The following is a 22607-nucleotide window of genomic DNA, read 5'->3' on the forward strand; positions in this document are numbered from 1 at the left end:
GTGCATGTCATTTTATATCATGTTTACTTTTCGGATTTTGTCTTTACGAGGCTTAAAAAAAACTGCATTTAAACAATTTCTATGTCAACAATATACTTTCAATGGATCCGAGGTCAAAGGTCAAAATGTTTTCACATGCATCACATCCGTTAAATGGATTAAAATGCCTTTAAAAAAAGTAGTTTTCAGCTTAGTCCAAAAACAAACATAACTTTGGGGAACGATAAAAAATGAAAAAGTCCCATTTATGATTCATAGCTTTAAAAACAATGAATGTGGTATGCATAGGTTTAAAATGAAAGGAAGCGATATTGCCTGGCACTCATCGGGGAATACTTGAGTTGCGGCACGTTGCGTTACGTGTAGGAGGAACTAAAGTGTCAAATTCCTAAAATAAGATGATTAAGATGACTGATGGCCTATTAAAAAGGACATTAGCACTTTAAGATAAAGATTTAAAGCAACGTTGGGATGCAGCTTCATTCATGGCTGACATTTTTTCATTGCGTCTACATACACAATAATACGTAGTCATTTCTGTGGAGACCTTCATTACAAAAAATCAATGCAATTAAATCAATATATGACAGCCAATGAGTTCATTTTGGGACACTTTAAATATGCGATAATTATGCACGATAATAGTTTTTTTTCGTTTTTTGTCAGGGGAGTTCCAGTTTGGGATTTTTTTCCAGAAGCCAAAAAAATCAAAATATGGATGCCTTCAAGTTATGACCATAATATACAAAGTCCAAAGCCGTTATTGTCATTACAACACAACTTATTTATGTTTTTATTGGGAAATACGCACTATATTTCCCCCCCAAAAAACATAAATAAGTCATTTAAAAAGTCACATCCAGGCAAGCTCATTCTAAAATATTGCACAATCTCAGACACAGGTGTCAAAGTGGCGGCCCGGGGGCCAAATGTGGCCCGCCGCATCATTTTGTGCGGCCCGAAAAAGTCAATCATGGTGGCGAGTTTCTGATTTAGGATCAAATTCAAATGAAGAGTAGAGATGTATAACAAATGTCCTTCTTTTCCCCCTTTAAATCAATAATTGTCATTTTTAATCATTTTTTTCCGTTTTTTTAGTTCAAAAAATCCTTTTGTAAAATCTAAAAATATATTTTAAAAAAGCCTAAATAAACATTGTTTTAGATTTATAGAAAAACTGAATATTCAGGGCTTTTGGTCCAGCTATTTTAATCCATAAAAACATCTAAATATTTTATCTAAAATTGGCCGGCCCACATGAAATGAAGTTGACAATAACCTGACATTACCAACCCGAGTCTGACACCCTTGATCTAAGTTATTGCACAGTAGAGCCACCGCACTTGTACGCGCCACCATCTTGGATCCAATACATATTGCCCCCCTCCCCCCATGAGCCACGAAAACCACTCTGTGTGAACAAAACGATAAATTGGACCTCAAGTATGGACACAACGGGCGGGCGCAACACCCTCTCTCGCCCGACAACCATTTTTTCTTCTTTGGGTCCCATGCGGGTGAGCGCCTCCCCTGCCTCCCACGCTCGCCCACACTCACGATCGCCCGTCTCTTGCGTGGCCGGGAGGGAGAGCGCCGTTTTTTTCCCCTCTCTCTTTCTCGCTCTCTCACAGTCAGGCTAACAGACGGGGAGAGAGAGAGAGAGAGAGAGAGTGCGACAGATGGTGTTCACAGCTCTATTTCGGAGGCTGGACCGCGAGCCCGCCTCCTGCCAACCTCGCCAATTCCACTCAAGCCAAGCGCTCGCGAAGACGGCGCCTCCCTCGTCTTTGCCGCTCATTCATTTGCGCGAGCCCTAATGGCAATCCATAGCTCGCCGTCGACGCACGTTTCAGATACGCTAACTTTTCTTACGGTTGAATAAGACAAGTTTTGCTCTAGGGGCGGAGTTCGCCTGCTTCTCGAATAAGGGCGGAGCCATATCCGAGGACTAGTGATTTTAAAAATGTTAATATATTCGCGAGCATGCTGGAGGACGATGCTAACAGTGCTAACTGTATCGTTAATAAACTATTCTTTTTTGGGATGTATTGCAGGCTAATAAAATGGTCAATATGTTTGGAAAGTTAGTCTTTACAACTCTTAATTTTAACAAGGATACAATTTTATGTAGCGGAGTACTTCAAAATTGGATTGAGAAATACTATTTGTCAATTGAAAGTGAAGAATGGCCATTGATGCAACTCGTTTGGCGTCGCTCATAAACTGACTGGAAAAAGACAAACAGTCCGCCGGCCAAGCGGACTTCAACCCGGGTCAACATCGGTGGACAAAATGGCCGTGCTGGTCGGGTCACGTGACCCTCGGCGAACAGATTGGAGGGCGCTGCCACGTTAGGCCAAAAAATGAGCCTCGCGCTAATGAGCCTCGACTTTAGCGCAGCTGAGGGAAGCCCGAGTTCCCAAGGTAACGGCGCCTCCGAGTTAAAGAGGGGGGGCGGGGCTTCCTAGATGACTCGCTCGGAGGGAATCCTGCCTGAAGGCGGCCACACCGTCCAAAAAAAGGATAGAATAAACTTATTTTTGAGTGTGTCTGCATTGTAATACAAGTTCATTTAAAGGTTGTTGATGTTATGTTACGAGCACGTTGCCGTGCAAAAAGTTAGAACTTCTGCCAAACTCAAGCAAACTATTAAATGGTTAGATTTGAAAAGTTGAGCACACATGTGACAATGGTGGCAAATGAAATGAGGATGGCGGAAGAAATCCTAATATGAGGGGGAGGGCGTTAATGATGTAATTATTAAGAAATTAAAAGTGATCAACAGGCGTGTAATTGACCACTCAAGTTAGTCCAAGGTCACTCGATTCTTTCGTAGGCGGTCACATTTGTCGCCTTCACAAATTCATTAAAAGGAATCAATTAATAGCAAATTGGACAACAAGTCCACGGATGGCGGAGGGCGCCGGAGCCTATCTCAGCCAACTATGGGTGTGGGGAAGTTGCCAATTTAATACATTTATAAATTATTATCTTTTATTTTTGTCTGTTTGTCACATCTTCCATACAAAAGTGGGACAATTTGATCATTTTAAAGGGTTCAGTTGTTGGAAAGAATGAGAACATTTACATATAAAGTACTGCTCTACTTACACAAAAAAATCCAAGTTACGAATCCATCAATTCTGTAAGTAGAAGTACGACTGAATTCTAGTTGAAAAGTTACTCAAAAGTGAGTGACGGCGTGGCGTTTCTTTGACGTTTTTAGTTAATTTTTAATATTTTAAATGTATTGACTTAGTTTTAAGAGCATTGCCATCATTTGTTCATTCCGTGTCTTCAGTCATTACGGAACGAGAGGCGGCACAAAAGGGATTTAAGAGGCGGCATTAGCGTTTTCAATGGCGGCGCCATGGCCATTCTTGTTTCCTAATCGAGGCGGCGAGGTTACGCCAAGCGCCGCAAAGCCGTCCCACTTCAGCGAGAGGTTAACCAACCCGCCAAGTCCTACGGGAGATGGAGTACGCGGCTAATTTGACAAACGTGGCAAATAAATGCTTTTATGCTTTTATTGACGGTGACCAATAGCGGCCTTTTGTGAAATGAAAGGTTTTTAGGCAAAAAAAAAAGAAAAAAACGCTCAGCCGCGATGCATTTGCGGCAAGAAACTAAGTACATAATTGTTTGCGCCGCCATTTCGGGCCAACGCGCGTCTTCGTTATTTATTCCCATTCGGAGGGAACGTACGCTACAAAATGTACGCTAACTCCATTTCATTCCTTTTTTAAATCCATTTCAGCCATTTTTAATCTTTAAAAAACGTTGGGTTCAGTTGCCATAAAAGTATGTGAATCCCTTGAAAATAACTTGGATCAAAATCAACCAATGCTCCGACTAATATTACAAGGTTAAAATCAAATATGATGAACATTAAATGATAGAATACTACTATTACAAGATTCCAATTGTGAAACAGTTATTTTGATGCTTATTTTTCTCAAACATGAACTGGAAGTTATTTGGTTTGGAGGGTATCAACTTTCAAAGTCTATGTGAACATTTCTTTTGGTAATATTGGGAGATATTTGGATACAAGTCATACAATTATCCGATTAAAAACATGACATGACTTATTTCTGCATAGTTGTTCAGGTTGGACGGGTTGGTCTTAACACTCAGCCATTTGTTTTGTTAAAAAGCCTGACGGCTAATGGGAGACATTTTTGTTTAAATTTTGTATCTTTAAATATTTTTTTAGAAACTTTACGGAGCGGACTTGGCGTGATGCTCTTTGTTACAACGCAACTTACTAGCTCCTCCTACTGCGCCCTTTACGCCAGCCCCCATCCCCTAAAGAAAAAGCCCATCCTACTCCATTTCCTTGCTCCCTCTCCCTTTCCTCCAGTCTCCGCCCCACCCGGCCCGGCGTGCATAACATTCGGCGCTCTTAACCTTCGACCCGGGCTCACGGTGGGTTACCTGCGAGCGGCTAAACGCGCGGCCGCCAACATACGGCGGCGCGAACCTGCGAGCTGTTTGTGTAGCATATCGTCGGAGAAGGAATAGAGAGAGCTATTTAATCCCCCCCCAAAGGAAGTCCCCTCTCAACCCGTATCGTGAACTGGCAGGCAAATCGCGTTGCCGGCGGGCAGCACACACACGCACACACACACACACACAGCGCTAGCGCTTGTCTTTTTCATTTCGTCAGCCCGGAGAAATCTATAGAACGCGGCGCCGAGCCCGAGTGAACTATACATCACCCTGGAACGTAAACAGGTTTCTTCCAGCCGCCGCCGCTGCCGCGTAAAAATAGCACGTTGCCAGAAAGCTGGCGGCCACGATGCTGGTCAATAGCGCGGATCAGAGGTCTTACCGTGCCACGTATGCTCCGCATATCAATAAGTTGGGCACAAAAAAAGGAAAAAAAAAAGGGTAGGAAAAAGTGGAAGACGGCGCTAATTATTCATCTATAGCACCAGCGCATAATCCCCCCCCCCCGCCCGTATAATCATTAAACCCGAGCGTCCAGAGCCGATACTTTAATTGTAAGGAAAGTGGTTGGGATGAGCGTGAACGTTGAACCGCAGAAGTGAAAAGCCACAAGTTTGTTAGCGCTTCTTTAGCTCATTAGCGCTTATTGATGGCGCTGGATGGACCATTTTGACTGGAGGGCGCGCGCGTGTGTGTATACCTTTAAGAGGAAGGTGCTGGATTCTATTTTTAAAACGGCAAATACATGTATTCTTTTTCTTGGCATTTGGTAAAAAAGGAGGATTTCACTTCAGTTGTATGGAATTCTATGTTTTTTTTTTTATTTAAGGTAATTGGGATTTAGAATGAACTATATGAAGACATTGCTCGATATACGAATTTCTGCACAAATGTGAGTTTTCACTTCAGTAATCCCTCGAATATTGCGGTTAAATGTCGAACAAACATGGCCGCAAAAATTAAAAAATCGGCAAGTGAGGTTTATAACGTTATTATAACTTTCTTTTTCTTTAGTGCTGAGTCCTATTAGCAAGTTTCTTCCAATTACAAGTTTTAGCTTGGATTTTCACATATTTATTAACTTAAAAATAAATAAATAAGAGAAAAAAATTGAAAAATAGAGAATTTGCGATAAGTGAAGTCGCAATAATCGAGGGATTACGGTAAAGCGGAATTATCTGACTGAATAGCACATGCTATCATTAGCATCATTGTATTAGCTATAATTTCATTCAATGACTCAAAAGTCCTATTTCTATTTGAACAAAGTCCCCAGCATTTGTACACCCGGCACGTCAAAGAACTTTTTGGACAGGCCGTTATAATATGTGGCAATTTCTGCAGGCTTTTTTTGCCGTCATAGTTAATTACAATGTCAAAATCGTGTATTTTCCAGAGGTCCTTTGTCAAGTCCTTGTTTTTGTGTACAATTGTGAAGGGCCAAGCGTGCTATGTACTTAAATGCGCCCTATTTTGGGGGAGCATAATTATTAGTGAGCTGTTTTTATCAGCATGCCGCACTCCCCACTCCCCTTCCACCGAGTGTGACCCCCCGCTAAGGTTGACGTTGCTACTGGTGGACGCCCCGCCCCCTTCCCCTCCCCACCGCCTTATTTTTCAATCATTCCAAAAAGTGACAAAACGAGGGCAGTCCCCATCACTTACTTTTGTGTCCAATTTGTCTTATTTTGACAATCTGCCCGTACCGATTAAATCGGGGGAAAAGAGGAATATATCCGAATGTCGATTTAATATAAAAGCAGAAAAAAAATGGGGATCACAAATGCCTTTTATAGCCAAAAAATACGCTGACAAACACAATGTATATTACAAATATAAAACTACAGTAATCCCTCGATTAGCACGGTTAATGTAGACCAGACATGGCCGCGATGAACGAAAAACCGCAAAGTAGGGTTAACCGTATTTTGAAAAATTAATAAATGTGTATGTGTATAGGTATATATGTACATACATATATGTATATGTATATTTTTTTAACTCCTAGTAGCAAGCCGAGGAAAGGGGGAGTGGCTTTCGCTTGCGAGTTTAAGCGTGGATTTTCACATTTTTATGAACTTCCAAAAAATAATTTCCCCCAGAAAGAAAATCCACAATGTAGTGAAACCGTGTAAGTTGAAGTCGCCATATTCCAGGGATTACTGTATACGGACAATAAACCAGAAATTGAGCTATTTTAGGGGTTATTTTCCAGACATTAAACATCAATATAGAAATATTATACAATATGCTGTGTATCTCAAAATCTTTGCAAAAATAGAATAATCGCTGCCAGCCCTTTCATCATTTAAAATGGCCGCCAACGGCAGCCAATCAGTTCATACATAAAAATGTAAAGTTTTTTCAAAAATGGGTTGATTACAAGCCCCTGAAAATGACGCCGCCGAGACCGATTTCCGATAGATTCCGATCCTATTTCCGATCGGGTACAAAACTGGTGGCGGGGTTTGTGGCCAGATAAAAATGCTTCCACTCAATTGGGGGTGGGGGGACAGGGGGGTGTGGGGGGCATCACAAAGACGACAGCTTGTGAGGGGGAACATTGTCTACGGCGGCTGCGACTGGAAGTCTTTTCAGGAAGAAAAAAAACAAAAAAACTGGAATCGGTGCACAATGCTGCTGGTGGGTGTGAAGAAAAAGGGGGCTCATATTAAATAAGAAAAGACTATGTGGTGTGTACTAAGTGAGCCTCCAATCCGCTTCCTTCTCGCCAAATCAAGAAAAATAAAGACATTTTGCCAGTTCGTCCTCGCTTGAGGTCAACTTGAACGCTAAATGCGCAACAAAAATGACTAAAAAGGCACTTCAAAATAACATAAATATTGCTTAGGTAATATAGGTATGGTCTCACTAGGTTTTAGCATTAGCATTTCAAAACAGTTAGCATAATATGCTAGTGGCAGCATTAACTTGCATTTACTGCCGTTTTAAGACATTTTTTGGTGCCTTTTCACAAAAATCCTCCAAATGGGGATTGCTTTTTGGTTTTTTGTAGCCCTTAAAATACCAAATGATTACTGGCAACCCTCCCAGTCAAAATGGATTGGACACCTCACCCAAAAACGGCCGTTAATGACCAAATACTTCAAAATATAAACGAAAAATGATCTTGAGCCTCTAAAAAAATATAGACATCCCTAATGTATATGTATAAAAACCCACCCGCCTTCCTACAAACACCCACACAAACACCCAGACATTTTGTTTTGTTGGATGCCAACGCTCAGAATATATGGAAAAGAATGTATCAGAATACACTTTCTGCTAAAAGCTCCATTTTCTCCACACAGAAAATTCACAAGTATGAATTGTGTGGAATATGGAAGTTCTCGAAATCAGCTACAGATTGTGTTGGACTTTGTGCGTTTGTGTGTGTGTGTGTGTGTGTGTGTGTGTGTGTAGGATTGTTACGTAATCTCCGTTTAGGTGGCGGAGAACAGTCAGAGCGTCAACCCACACGTTTGTGGAACGCGTTTGCTATTAAGCCGCAAACGCGAGAGGCGCTCGCTAAGTGTACGAAAGGCTCCAAGGGAACCGACCGGGAGGGATGGAGGGGGCATCTTTGCATGGCAACGCGCTCGTAACATAACATATTCATTAAATTGAAATGAAATTGGATGACGAAAAAAATGCAAGGCCGCTCCGCCCAGTGCTCGAGACAGTGGCAGTGATCTTCTCATTAGCGCCCTCTCTGTATGCTCGAAAATTGGTCTAATTGTATCTCAAGTTGCCGGTATGTCGAGGTATATTCAAAGATTCATTCTTACACTCCTTTTGGAGCACGTGTAGTAGATATTACGTGGGAGCACCTCCTCCGACTTTTTGGTTTGACCACAACGGAGAATAAATGTGAGCAGCGGATGGACGTTAAGCACCTCCAGCTGGGCTTCTATCTTAAGGCCTATTGTTGTTGACGCTCATCAAGGGAGAAACCTTCGCATTTCCGTCAAGATCATACGTCCATAAGAAACCTTCAAAATGTGGACATGGCTGGAAAACAGTGCTCAAAGTCTCACCAGAATTCAACTCAAAAGGAGTGCCTGGATTGCATTTTTTGGGAGATTTTGTTGGCCCTAATCAAGTTCACATATAGTTGCACTGACAAAAAAGCCTGAATGAATGGATTTCCACATTTTAGCTTTGTTTTATTTACTTCATTGGGCTGAAATAAAATACGCTCATATTTACATTCGTGGTTCTATTTGAAAATCAGTTGGTTTGATTGTGATCGGACGTTTGGTCGCCGGGACGTTTGGTCGCCGGGACGTTTGGTCGCCCGGACGTTTGGTCGCCCGGACAAATGTTAGATATATTAAACTCTCTTTCATGAATCTGATTTTGAGAGCTGGTTTAAACTCTCTGTACCCAAAAGACCGGCGACCAAACGTCCGAGCATCATATTGATATGTATACAAAAAAAATTAAAACAAAAAAAACATAAGAAACAAAAAAACTGCTCGAGATTGCCAGCCAGTTACTACAAGCGGAAATCGAACCCACGCGCCATCAGGTTCTTTAAACATTCCAATTTAAAAAAAAAACAAGAATACGAAGCGGGACTAAATTTAAAGTTGAAGAAAACGCTCGCTTGGATTGGTAGCAACTTTAGCGAAAGAAAAAAAAATAGATATATATAAATAAAGAAAACAAAAGTGTTGACTTCCTCGCCATCCCTCCCTCCCCCCTTTTTTAAGCGGTAATATATGGATGTCCCGTAAGGTTATCCGCGTTTGCCGAGGACGGACGGGATTGAAAACACGGCGCATATGTTTGGAAATCTGTTTCTCTGGGCGTACCACGAGAGAGGGCAGACACACCATCTTTACCGTCATTAGCCGCGCTCCTTCTACCTGACGCCGCCGCCGCGCAGATGTTCCCGTCTCCAGGTGCAAAGTAAGCTAGGGCCGCCAGGGGGGGAGGGGCTACAGCGCTAGAGCGCCAGAGCGCCTTTGTCCACCCAAAATGGAAATGTTGCGCGCCGTAGCCGACCACATTTGAATTATGAATAATAGCGGGGCTTTTCTTTGTTTCTTCCTTGGCCTCGGGCTACTTGTTTTTGGCTACCATATGGAGACAGACCGCTGTCTGTCTATCGCTCTGTCTATCGTTCTGTCTGTCCTGAACCCGGAGATAATTACAGGCTAAAAAGAACAATGCTCGTCTTTATTGCTAATTGAGAATAAACTTAAGAGTGGAGCGCAATTGAAGGGGAGAAAATACAAATATTTGCAAAAAGTAATTGTGATTTAATTCAAAATGTTTCTTGGATACGCATACCTTATGAAACATCGCTAATTACGTTTAAACTAGCTCAAATTTAAGCGTGTGTGATGAACTTTTTTTTCTCGTTTTCGGATCAATTAAAAAAAATGCAATTTCAACTCCAGTGCAATTTATGAATTTCGTTGAGTTTTCTTTGGGTAGTGCGACTTATAGTCCAGTTAAGATATCATATTTACTTTTTAAAAGGAATAAATGGATTAAAAGCCCTGAATATTCATTTTTTTATAGATCTAAAACAATGTCTAATTTAGTTTTTTTTAAATACATTTTTAGTATTTACAAAATGATATTTGAACTAAAAACACAAAAAACGATTCCAAAAATGACAATTATGGATTTAAAAGGGGGAAAATTTAGGAAAAGTAATATCCATGTATACTCTTCATTTGAATTTCCCAAAACAGAACGTCATCACTCGTGATTGACTTTCTCGGACCGCACAAAACAATGCAGCGGGCCACATTTGGCCCCCGGGCCGCCACTTTGACACCTGTGGTCTAAACGAACGGGTTTGGGGTTGACGTGGCTGGAGATTGAATAAAACGGCACGTTTGTAAATTCCAGCAGCACCACCGCACCTCATACTTAGCATTTTAAGGACATTCTGAGGTGTGGAAGAGATGATCTGGTCAGGCCTCGGAATTAAACCCACACCCACCGACCCAGCCAGCCAGCTGCTCACAATACTTCAGTGTTTGCCTAAACGCCGGCGGAACGTGGAACGCGGACTCCGTCGCCCCCTGGGGAGCCAAGACGAGAGCGAGGCGCACGTAAAGGCCTCCATTGGACGTCTTCGTTGGCGCTAGGGACTTTTTCTAGGCATAACCGGGGCGGAATTTTGCATCCGGCGTAAATTGGAGTAATTCTCCTAATGCCAAATTGCAATCCGTGAAAAGCCCAGGCTCTACACGCGTCTTAAAGAGGATTTGACAACGATAACAAACACCTCACAGCGGCAAAGGCCATTAAGCCTTGGCGCCGTTGCGTCACTTTTGACTGGCGAGGGAGCGTGAGGGTGGGAGGGGGAGCTAGAGACGGCCCATCTATTCCCAGCCGTCTATTCCCAAACTAATGATTTACTTGTTAGAGTAATTATCGCCGTGAGACACGGCGGAACATCTGCATTGATTTAAGAGTCGAGTTGGGGGGCGGAGTTTGGGGGCGCTCACAATCTGGAGTTGCGCTTAAGAGAGCTAAACAATATGCTTATTAAAGACGCTTATTTACATTGGGGGCGGAGTAAGAGTTCACATTTTAACATCTAGTGAGCTCCTATACAAAAATGGTGATTTATTTCAAAATATGTGGAAAAAAATGGAATTCAAAATCGGATCGAGTATAAGACGACTTCACACTTGGCCGAAATTTTCAAAAAATATACGGTAATCCCTCGGTTATCGCAATTTATCGGAAATTCACTATTTTTTGATTTTTTCTGCTATTCATTTTTTTTTTTAATATATATTTTCTATACATTCATAAAAATACATAATTTTATTAATTTGTTTTTAATAAGGGTGACCCTACTTTGCAAAAGTAATTGGTCAGAATATTGACTTGATTTTTTTGTGTATAAAAATTCAAAATTTGAATGAAATGTAATCTGAAATGCAATTTTCCCAAATTCCAATCGATTTTTTTTATCTGAATGCCAGCACCCTCTTTAGTGGTCCTTCTTAAAAGATGTGTCATAAATGACAAATGGCGTGATGTCGGCCAGTCAAAGCGGCGAATGAAACACCTCCCACCAGGGGCCGGCATCCCTCAAAAGGCTGATTAACCTTCTTGCCCAAGCAGGGGTCCACGCGCGGAAAAAAAAGGCGACCCGGGGACGATCCACGCCCACGCCAACCACACCGAAAGCCAATTCCTCACGAGGTGACGGCGTGTCCGACAATCATGAAATTCAATATATATCTACCCTTTTTTTTACTTTTATAAACGTATTAAAAGCCCTAAATATTCCAGTTTTTATAGATCTAAAACATTGTTTATTTGAGTTTTTTTTAAATATATTTTTATATTTTACAAAATGTTTTTTGAACTAAAAAGACAGAAAAAAATAGATTAGAAAATGACAATGATTGATTTAAAAGGGGGAAAATAAGGAAATGTAATATCCATCTATACTCTTCATTTGAATTTGATCCTAAAACAGAAAGTCATGATTGACTTTCTCGGGCCGCACAAAATGATGCGGCGGGCCACATTTGGCCCCCGGGCCGCCACTTTGACACCTATGCTCTAAACGGTCTTTAAGTGCGAGTGTAAATGCTTGTTTGTCTCGGGATGGAATTGGCTGGCGACAAATTTGGGTGGATGGGCGGGGCTTGGGAAGACAAATGAATTGATCCAATGAGACCTGGCATCAACCTAATGCACTTGTTTACTATTGTTTAGAACCAAAAGCTAATGTTTCTTTAATGGGGTTATGTTAGCATTATTAGCACCAGTAAACTAACAGCAAAGTGGGGGCTCCATCTGATCTGAAAGGAATTTTCCCCCTAAAATTTTAAGTAAGCACGCTTAAAGCGTCGCCAAAAGACGGAAACGCCGCCGCAATGAAGGCAAACGCCAACAAACGCATTCCGTTGGGAATCTTTCAATCGATGATGAATATATTGAACGCGAATCTTTGTGAGTACGCTTTTCACGATATTCCTTTTAATCTGTAGAGCGGATCTTTTTTGCCGGGATTAAACGACGACACAAAAAAGGGGGGGGGGGGGGACAAACTCCCCGAATGTGACAAACTCGCGTTTTGGTTCTCTGACGAGAGGGGGATCGGAGCCGTGCCCGTTTTGGGGGGGGTGCAAAATATGGAGACGTGTGGATCGTCGGGGGAGCGCCTCCGCCTGGGGGAACAGATGAAGGGAGGGAGGGGGAGGGAGAGAGGGAGGAAGGAGGGGAGCCCAGCCAAGAGTGCGATGGGAGGGGGGGGGGGGGGGGGGCGAAGGAGCGAGCCGTCTTGGGCGGGAGGGGAGGCTTTAGGGAGTCTCGATTCCGACGGGGCGAACTTTGTCGCCGTTTCCAAAGATTTCCTCCCACCCACACTTTTGTCGCAGGCGTTTAGCGGGGCGCAAAAAAAATCTGCATTTTGGAAATTTGGGACGCCCAGAAAAAGTGAGGAAAAACATACAAATGCCACTTTTATTTTGGTTGACATTTTGAAATAATTTGCGCAATTTTGTATTAAAATCGGTTCAAATGTGGCTTTACGAAGATTTTAAAAGAGGAATGATATAAAAGAGGAAAATGCTCAGGGAAGTCTATAAAAAAAAAAGATGGCCGTGAGTACCTGCAAATTGACAACAAGCCAGTGCCTCCAGTGGGCCATCTTGGAATTCCCACGACTCGGGGCATCGGGATCCACCATCACCACAAGATATTCCCTGTCCTAAAAAAAATATATAAAAAAATGAATACAATTAAATAAATAAAACAATGACCCAATCAAATCATTTCTTACATGATCCCAAACAGAATTATTATGGGAGACGTAATACCCGTGTTGGTCCGTTTTGTAACCTGAAAATGTCCCTAGTGGAGGCATTTGTAAGTAGAGGTACAACCGTACTTGTAATTAATGACAATAGAAGCATTGAATCCAATGGAATGGAATTGAAACGGCGACACGTTAAAAGCGTCTTCTCCGAGTTGGCGAGCGTGGGGACGCCACGGAGCCAAAAATCCCCCGTCTTTGACGACGGCAGTTAACTTCCTGCCACTTAGCAAGCTAGCTGGTATCTTAATAGCCCTCAATCTGTCATTTCATGTCAAGTGAGAAAAGAAGCCCGGAAAAGTGACACTGGGTGCCACTCATTGGAGGACGCTGACTTGGCTTGGCGTCCCCCGTCCCCCCGTCCCCGTCCCCCCCGTTAGCCAGAAACATTTTCATTCTGTTTCTGTCTGTCTCTCTCCCTAAAAGTTACAGACTTATGAGAACAGATTGAATATTTGCGAGAGCACATTTGTCATCCCTGGTATTGCGCCCAAAATCTGCCAGACCATATGATAGTCTTGTCTTTTTAATTCATTGATTTTTCGATTTAAACCTTCACATCCGCTACAAACGCAGACACGTGAATGGCCGTGGTTTTCTTGCGGCTTTTCTGGCGTGGCGTCACATTTTAAAGCCAGTATAAGCCAGAGTTGGCTTTATTCGGTTCGGGACAAAATCCTTTGGGCTTTTTTGGTGCACTTCCCTTTTAAAAAATGACCAAGTGAACCAGGATTTAAAGAAAAATTAAGCAAAAAAAAGGGACGTTTATGGGACTTTTGTTATTACCGCAAATTGAGTTTGCTTTATTTAATAAGGGACAACACATTAATCAATATTCATGTTAATCAACATATATATGTAAATATGTGAGATTCTAGCAGATGTTGAAGATAAACGACGAAAAATACTAGACACATTTTTTAGACAGCGTATTGATGGTAATTTTGTTGGTCGAGCAGCCAAGCTTTAAGATGATTGGCCAAGAGGTTCATACACAGTCACCTCTAGAGCCAGCCATAGTTGTTCAAACTAAGTTGGCATCTGCATATTTAACAGTATTGTTCCAGTCCAGAAGTTTGTTTTTGGCTATCTGTCCAATACTTTTAGAGCTGGTTTATAAATGGTTTAAATGGGTTTTTGTGTTGTTTTGCAGGCCAATGACCAACTTGTTAGGCAGTAAGTCATGTGACATGAAAATTGGATTCTACATTGGCATTTACCCCCCAAAAAATAGAAAATATTCCCTTTCCTTTCAGCGCCAAACCCGACTCAAGCCAAGGCCATTTCCCGGAAACCCCGACTTCCCCGCGGCTACGGAACAATTTTTTGACCTTTGCTCCCAACGACCTACCCGGTGACTCGAACCCCGGAAGGGTCTCGCTGGGGCCCAAAAGGCCCTTTTTTAATCTGAAAACTCGTGTAGAAATATTAATTTCCCGTTTTTTTTTTAACATCCTCGAAATTAATCCCACGTCCCAGCCAATCGGGGTAGCAGTCACGCCCCCCCCCCCCCCCCCACCTTTGCCTTTGGGATGCCGACTTTGAGAAGGATCGTCTGCCTACCTGACAAGCCGTAATAAGCGTAAACAAGTAAGCTTAATAATAGGATAATAGCGCGGTGTGAGCGGCCCGCCGGCGGCGGTGGCGGCTAACGCGCAGACACACGCGGGCAACAATGGCGCCTCCTCCACAGCCTGTCAAAAGTGACTCTATATCAGTGACCCCCTCGGGCAGCTCGGCTTAGCTTAGCTTAGCTTGTAAGCAAGCACGTATGACCTGTTGCCTTCTTAGCACTTCTTTAATCCTCATTTGTACACGCCGTTCGCTCGTTTGCTGGCTAGCAGGCAAAGACGCTGTGATAATGGACTTATTTTCCAGTCTGACGTCTTCTCCGACGCGCACTTTGAATCAAAACATGACTTCCAGTCATAATTATCATTCAAAGAAATAGCCATTTATAGCATATTTCATGAGCATTTATCATGGAAGGAGCTAAAGCACCCCTTGCAGCCAAATTTACCGTATTTTCACCACTATAAGGCGCACTCAAAACTCTTACATTTTCTACCAAATAGACAGGGAGGGCGCCTTATAATCCAGTGCGCCTTATATGTGGACTATTACTAAAATTGTTATCACCATAAAATCAAATAAATCAGTTGATAGGGTACACCAATGGTGTCAGGCTTTAACGGACCATTTTAGATATAATATTTTGATTATTTTTTTGATAAATGCATTAAAAGAACTAGATCAAAAACCATGAATATTAAATTTTTTATAGATCTAAAACAATGCTTATTTTAGCTTTTTTTATATGTATTTTTTTAGATTTTACAAAATGTTTTTTGAGCTAAAAACACAGAAAAAATGGATTAAAAAATGACAATGATTGATTTATGTGTTCTTAGCCTGTGTCCGTTTAAGCTGGTGTTTATTTTGCCATGCCGGGTTGTGTCTTTAAAAACGGTGGATCGTTTGTGTGTCAAATACAGAAACAGCACTTGTTACTGACACTGCGCCTTAAAATGCCATGCGCCATATAGTCATGAAAATAAGTTAAAACATTGTTTTTTAAAGCGTAATTGCCGCCGATTGGCGTCCGTATCGGGCCGTGGAATTTGTCTACCTGTTAGAATACCGCTCGCCCGTTTGGTTGGTCGGTCGGTCCATCTGGCACGGGCAGCAAAAACACAAGACTTCACACATTGTGGCGTGTACCCTTCTCTCCCTTATACCAGGACATTTTTTCATTTTTTCCCGGCTCTCCATCTGTCAAAATCCACATTAATTGCGCGCAGATATGTGTGAAAGACTCCAGGGAAAAACAGATGCATGCTCTGCCATCTGAAAGCCTTCGACGGGGCTCCGATGGAGTAAATGTTGTCGCAAAATATGTTTCAACGGAGAGGTGGACGCTTCGAGGAGGGCAGGCTGCTGCGAAAAAAAAAAAATATTGTCAAACTCCCTTTCATTAGCCGTCCAAGACAAATAAATATTGTCACCCGTTTAGTTGCTAGTGAGAGAATTTACATATAAAGTACAAGTCTACTTACTAAATGTTCAAGTTACAAAAAAAGTCTTGCAACCAATTCATTTCGTAAGTAGAGGTACAACTGCATTAGGGTGATTATCATAAAGGAATTCATTCATCCAGTAATAGTTGGTTTCTTACTGCAAAACAGAAAATAACCAACAAATACTAAATGTTACTTTTTGACAAAAACAATTCATGATGTTCACATACTCCGAATTGTAAAAATACTTGCAAAAGTGTGGCATTTTGAGTAATTCCAGAACTGTTAAAGTGGAAAAAGTCTCTGCATTCTGTTGACAACATTGCTACACCGTTGCTAATCAATGAGAGCGGCACGCAGAAGAGTAAAACGGGGAAAAAAATGATGATGAAAGTGGCGCTAGAGGTAGTGTCAAGCTCTCTCATCGGCGCTTTCCATAGTTGGACTCACAGGCAGCCATCAAAAGAGCCACATGTGGCCCCCGAGCCATAGGTCCACTCCACCTGCTCCACACGGACTTTACATATAAAGTACACTTCTACTTACAACATTTTCCAAGTTACGAAAAAAGTCTTGGGACCAAAGTAAGGAGACATACGACTGTATTAAGGTCAATATCATAAGGAATTAATTTATCCAGTAACTTTGTCGAATTGAGCCGCCCCTAGAAATGTACCGTCACGATTTTCGAACCCGGAATTCCTACGCCGACGCCACCGATGAAGCGAAATTGAAAAAAAAAAACAAAGAACAAAGCCCAGCCGAGTATCTCTTTGGACGTAAACTCCCGGTTCACCTTTGAGTGAACTCTACCGGGGATGAGAATCAGAGACTTGCCTAATCGCTCCCCCCGTACGGCACCCCCCGCGCTCCGGAGCTCGGCTCCGCTAAGTGACGACACCGCGAAGGGCAACCGTGAGCTAGCCGGGAACGCACCAAGAAGCCCCTGGGCGAGTTTACAAGTTCACGCTTTATCCCCCACCCCATCGCTAACAGCGTCGCTAGCGTAGCGGCCCATTAACACGCCCCCCCCCCCCCCCCCCCCCCCCCCTGGCCTGGCCCTCGTCTCATTGGCCGGCTAACCTCACGTACGGCGCGTCCATGGGAAATCCCCTCTTTAAGTCTCCAAAAAAACATTTGAACTTGTCGGGTAATTAAAAAGGTATCCGTGTTGGCGTCAAGACAAAGGCGGGGCTTAACGGGCAGATTACGGCCAGGCCGGAAGATCGATCTTTTTGTAATTAATATCGTTGATGATGAAAAAGGAGACCTTACATACATTTGTTGTCCTCATTAGAACAAAGGGGGAAGAGTCTCGGGGTGAAATAATAATAATAATAGTGTACATTAGAGCAAGGGTATTTTTTGAATAAATGGATTAAAAGCCCTGAATATTCAGTTTTTTTTATAGATCTAAAACAATGTTTATTTTAGCTTTTTTTTTAAATATATTTTTTGATTTTACTAAATGGTTTTTGAACTAAAAACACAGAAAAAATGATTTAAATATGACAATTATTGATTTAAAAGGGGGGAAAACTGGAATAAAAGCCCTGAATATTCCATTTTTATAGATCTAAAAAATTTTAAAATTTTAGCGTTTTTAAATATATTTTTAGATTTTACAAAAATAATTTTTGAATTAAAAACAGAAAAAAATGGATTAAAAAATAATGATTGATTTAAAAGGGGCAAAAACAGATAATTTAATATACATCTATATCTATCATTTGAATTTGATCCTAAAACACAAAGTCAGCACTCGTGTTGACTTTCCCGGGCCACAAAAAATGATGAGGCGGGCCAGATTTGGCCCCCGGGCCGCCACTTTGACACATGTGCATTAGAGGTAAGATCCACACATGGTTTTTGTGTTTAGTGTGGACCGGTCCGCTGGTATTACGACCCCGAGCCCGCCAAATTAGCTTGATTTACAGTACCAAACCCAAAGTAAAGCGGAAAATGTCCCATTTGATTGGCAAAGACTCGGGCGGGACTCCCAGAGGAGGAGAGGTGATTTTATACAAAGATGGTTGGCGAGGCTTGTTGCGGAGCGCCTCACGCTCGCTACCTCCAAAGCGTCCTATTTTTAAAAGTGGGCCTGCCTGCCTGCCTCCCACACGGGAGCCGAGCGTGAAGTGGCTGATAAATCGCCACTTTGGAGGAGCCGCATGGTCACATGGTCAAGTCACATGTTCACATCCAAGGCAGAATGCCGGCCCACAAACGGCGGAGCTAACTAACACTCTCTATAAAAGACATGCTATATTAGCTCCAAGCTAGCTCTTCGAGATGGAACAAATCGGAAAACTCCACACACGATGGTCCGAACGCCAGGGATTGATCCCTCGACCTCAGAAGTGCGAGACAGACTTGCTAACCACCACAATTTTTTTCATTTTTTTGAAATGACTGCAGTTTAAAGTGAAAAAGTGCTAGTTGGATAAAGTTTGAAACTAATGTTTGTGTATTCCGAGTGGCTTCTTCCGTGAAGCCAATGCAAACATTAGAGTGCGACGATGGAAACCATTTTTTTTGGAAGGAATTAGTAGGAGCCTTGGGAGCAATTTGTGCATTTCTCTCAACACTGATGACTTCTTTCACCACAGCCGTGCTCACGTTAAGCTGATTAGTCACCCTGGATGCCATCTTGCTCCCTCGCCGAGGCTTCCGACACTTTTGCGGCGTTCGCTTTGGCTTTCCACACCTACTCATTGGCGCCAAAACCAATCGCTGCAAAATACGCGCGAGCTGCACCATGCTAACTAGCGTTAACAGGTACGAGAGAGGGAACGCACGCCGGAATATCAAGCGAGCGTCCCGCCAGCAACGTTTTTTTGTGCTGCATACTAACGAAACGCGGCGGGGTGCTAGAGCCCACGGTGAAAATGATAAGGTTTGGTCGTAATGAAGTCGGTCACGGAAGCGGGGTGCTTTCGGAGCTAGCAGGAATTGTTTACAGGCGACAAAGAGCTCCAAAAGAAAGCCTTCACATTTTCAATGGTGTTTGAAATGAGTGGTTTTCATACAAATGGGTCTATTGTTTTGGTGCAAAACTGCCTTTGAATGGCTTTGTCGTTTTTAGAGATTTTTGTGGGAAGTGTGTATGGCATTTTACATTCGAAATGCGTCAGACAGTAACATTATGAAAATATTTTAGAATATATCCTATCGTCAAGAAAATGGTGACGAACTTATACAGGGCAAAATTTTACAACACGGTATGACAAAAAGTTCCCAAAGTTCACTATCAAAATTCAAAAGATGAACATTTTTAATTAAAAAAAAAAGAAAATAGTCCTAAATATACATGGCCCTACAAAATATATTTCTGACATTGATACTTATACAAAGTCTGGCATCACGTTGTACTGCCATTGACAGCAATGGATGGAAATTATGAAGTTTTTATTTAATATAACATTACAACAAGAAACTGAAATTAAATTAGTAAAAAAAAAATAAGTTATTTTTTTTCTTGAATATAAAAAACAAAATATATTGTTTTCTACTAGAAAAATATGTTTTAGAATAAAAAATAAATGCCAATTTCAAACTATCTTACCAATATTTAATTGAAAAATAAAAAGACTAAAACATAAAAAGAAATATTTAATATTTTCCTCTTTTTTGACCCCCAAAAATGTAGATAAATTAAAATCCAAGCAAATACATGCTATTAAATGGCTCAAAAAAGACGATTTGGACATTTACGAAGCAGTATAAACAAGACGAGAAAAGCCGTCAATCACCGAATGGATGAACTTCGGCACCCCTTTGAATAAAAGCGGAAGTATCCGGCGACAAAAGTGACTTTGCCACCCCTGCTCAACGGAATGGACATGTTCCAAATCGCGGCTAATGGCGAACGCCGTCGACAGCGGCGGCTTGGCTTTGGCCCTGGACGGAGGGAGGGAGGGATGGCGGGAGGGAGGATCTCGAGGTGTCGGGGCTGTTCACAGGCACGGCGTGTTTCACCAGCCAAGATGGCTTCCACATTTTTTTCCGTGGTGATTAATTATGGTTTGTGATGGTAGTACAGTGAGAAAGTGTCAATTATTCCCACGTCCGCCCATGGCCTCCACGCACGCACGCATGCAACGCACACTGGCTCGCTCTCGAGTAGGAAGACGATGCTATTGACGCCATCCGTGGACGCCCACCAAAAGGCATCGACACGGGACCCTTATTAGGGGGGGGAGCGCCCCAGAGAATATTTGAAAACACCCAGGCGGCGCCAAGTGTCAGCAGCCCACCCGTCTGACGATCGGGGGCCGCCTCGTCTCGTGGCGACTGACTCACTCGGGGAACGCTCTGGCCCGGGACCCTCCGTCAACCGCCAAAAATACCGTTGTCATCCGTAGCATAGAATCGTAGCTTGTTTATTTGTCGAAATGATAGATTCCAAATTCCCCAAAGATCATCAAGTGCCACCTCTTACCCTGTCCAACGTCTACAAATGCCAAAAGGGCAGAGAGGATTATAAAAGACAATAGGCATCCCCCGGATTCCAAAAGTTCAACTTGCTGCCCTCTGGAAGGCGCTATAGAGCCATAACAGCCAAGACAAACAGTCTCAATAACAGTTTCTGTCACCATACTCAACTAGAGTCCTGCACCTAGGACCTAATCAAGACATTATGACTACTTATACGACGTATTTCTGATGTTGATCACTTATTTATCTATTACTATGCATTGATTCTTTAATATCATGACTATATATTGATTAACTATGCATTTGTTTGTCCACTCTACTCGATTGGACTACTTATTTCTTATTTGTTTATAATTTATTTGTCGGTTTGTTGTTATTTGTGCACTGTGGTGAAAGCTTTAAATCTCAGTATATGACAATAAAACATTCAATTCAATCAATTTAAAAATGAACAAATGTTTGACATTGACAAAAATTCTCACTGTATTTTCACCATGCCGCCATGTTTCGACCCGCCACCAAATGTCTTTGTTTACCTCCAAATTCAAAAAACCTACTCTAAGAACATTACTATTGATATTACTATTCACATCATCCTTCTGGAGAAGAATATTCCTTCAATTCTTCACAAAATGACTAAAAAAGCAACTTTCAATCATGTTCTTTTCCAAGTCTAGTCCATTCAAATCACATCATCTAACCTATCAGTCTTCAGAAGTGGATACATTCACGCAAGACGTCTGACGTACAATGGCCAAGTGTTATCAGAGGAGGTTCGGGTTTACGGTTGGAGGGCTGAGGTCCATTGACGGAAAAACAAGCCGAGCCTTTTTCTGCTTTTCAACTCGACACGGCGATAAAGAAAAGACAAAATAAAAGAGCTCCGCCATCTTCGCCTCTCCCCAAGGGAATAATATATCACCCATCTGAATGTGGCACGTATTGAATCCTTTCCAGCGCCGATGATTCATTTGAATAAATCAGCCTCTCTTTTCCATGTATTTTGCCAACTTGATACAGAAATAAGAGAAAAAGAGAGAAATAAATGGCAATGCGGTTGGACTTAAAAGAAGGACAGGTGTTGGTTGGGAGTGTTCTAAAGGAGTGCTAATCCTAATCCCCTTTTCAAGCAACAATTAATGACTACAGCAATAATCTTGGCATATAACGTCGTCCCCCTTTTTTTGAGTGTCAGGCGCAACCCAAAATCGAATCCGGGAGGAGACGTCGCTGCGGGCGCACGGGATTTTCTCCCGGATTTGCATATGTACGCACGGCGATAATTCCACAAATACACCAGATGCCCGTCAACACGTTTCTTTTTGACCCACCACATACGTGTATGCCCCCATTTCAATTGAGGCTATTAACCACACAATTATTGCCTGGCGAAAGAGCGCCACTTGCATTGTGTGGCCAGAAAAAGAAGTGCATTTTAAAAAGTAGAGAGCACAGGATCGGGCTATCGGCCAATATACATCTCTTTTTTTTTCTTTTAAGTGTATCTTGTGCACGGAAAGAAAAAAACTGACACACATGCGCGCGCACACGCACAAACGTACGCAGACAAATCCTGTTGAGCTGAGCGCAGATAGCCTAGAAGGCCTCCCAGGCACAATTAGGATTTCACGGCGGGAAGAAATCTACATTCCTGCACACATGAAAAAAAAAAGTCCTTTTTTTTCTTCTTCTTCTCCCCGACTGACAACAATATCAACTTTTCACTTGAGGAAAAGAGGAAAAAAAATTAAAAAAAAACAACAACAAAAAAAAACCTCAAGCGCTACTCGATGGGGTTTGGACAAAGAAATGAAAAAAAAAAACATTTAAAAAAGAAAAGAAGTAATCTGTGGAAGTGAAAGAAAAAACTATGATGGTTGAGGAAAATGCAGTTG

At 42.1% G+C, this 22607-nt stretch overlaps 1 protein-coding gene across 4 annotated transcripts in view; it reads right to left on the reverse strand.

Annotated features, from left to right (window-relative positions):
* pebp4 (phosphatidylethanolamine binding protein 4) overlaps window positions 1-22607 on the reverse strand; it is a 42121-nt gene that overhangs the window by 9341 nt on the left and 10173 nt on the right. For 3 of the 4 annotated variants that reach the window (XM_077715078.1, XM_077715079.1, XM_077715077.1), the window contains one exon: window positions 13055-13153. The exons of the other annotated variant lie outside the window; for it this stretch is intronic. In XM_077715078.1, coding sequence (XP_077571204.1) covers window positions 13055-13153 — 99 coding nt within the window. The remainder of the gene's footprint in view (window positions 1-13054; window positions 13154-22607) is intronic. 4 annotated transcript variants of the gene reach the window in all.

This window comes from Stigmatopora nigra, chromosome 4 (genome assembly GCF_051989575.1).
Source record: "Stigmatopora nigra isolate UIUO_SnigA chromosome 4, RoL_Snig_1.1, whole genome shotgun sequence".
Taxonomy (NCBI): domain Eukaryota; kingdom Metazoa; phylum Chordata; class Actinopteri; order Syngnathiformes; family Syngnathidae; genus Stigmatopora; species Stigmatopora nigra.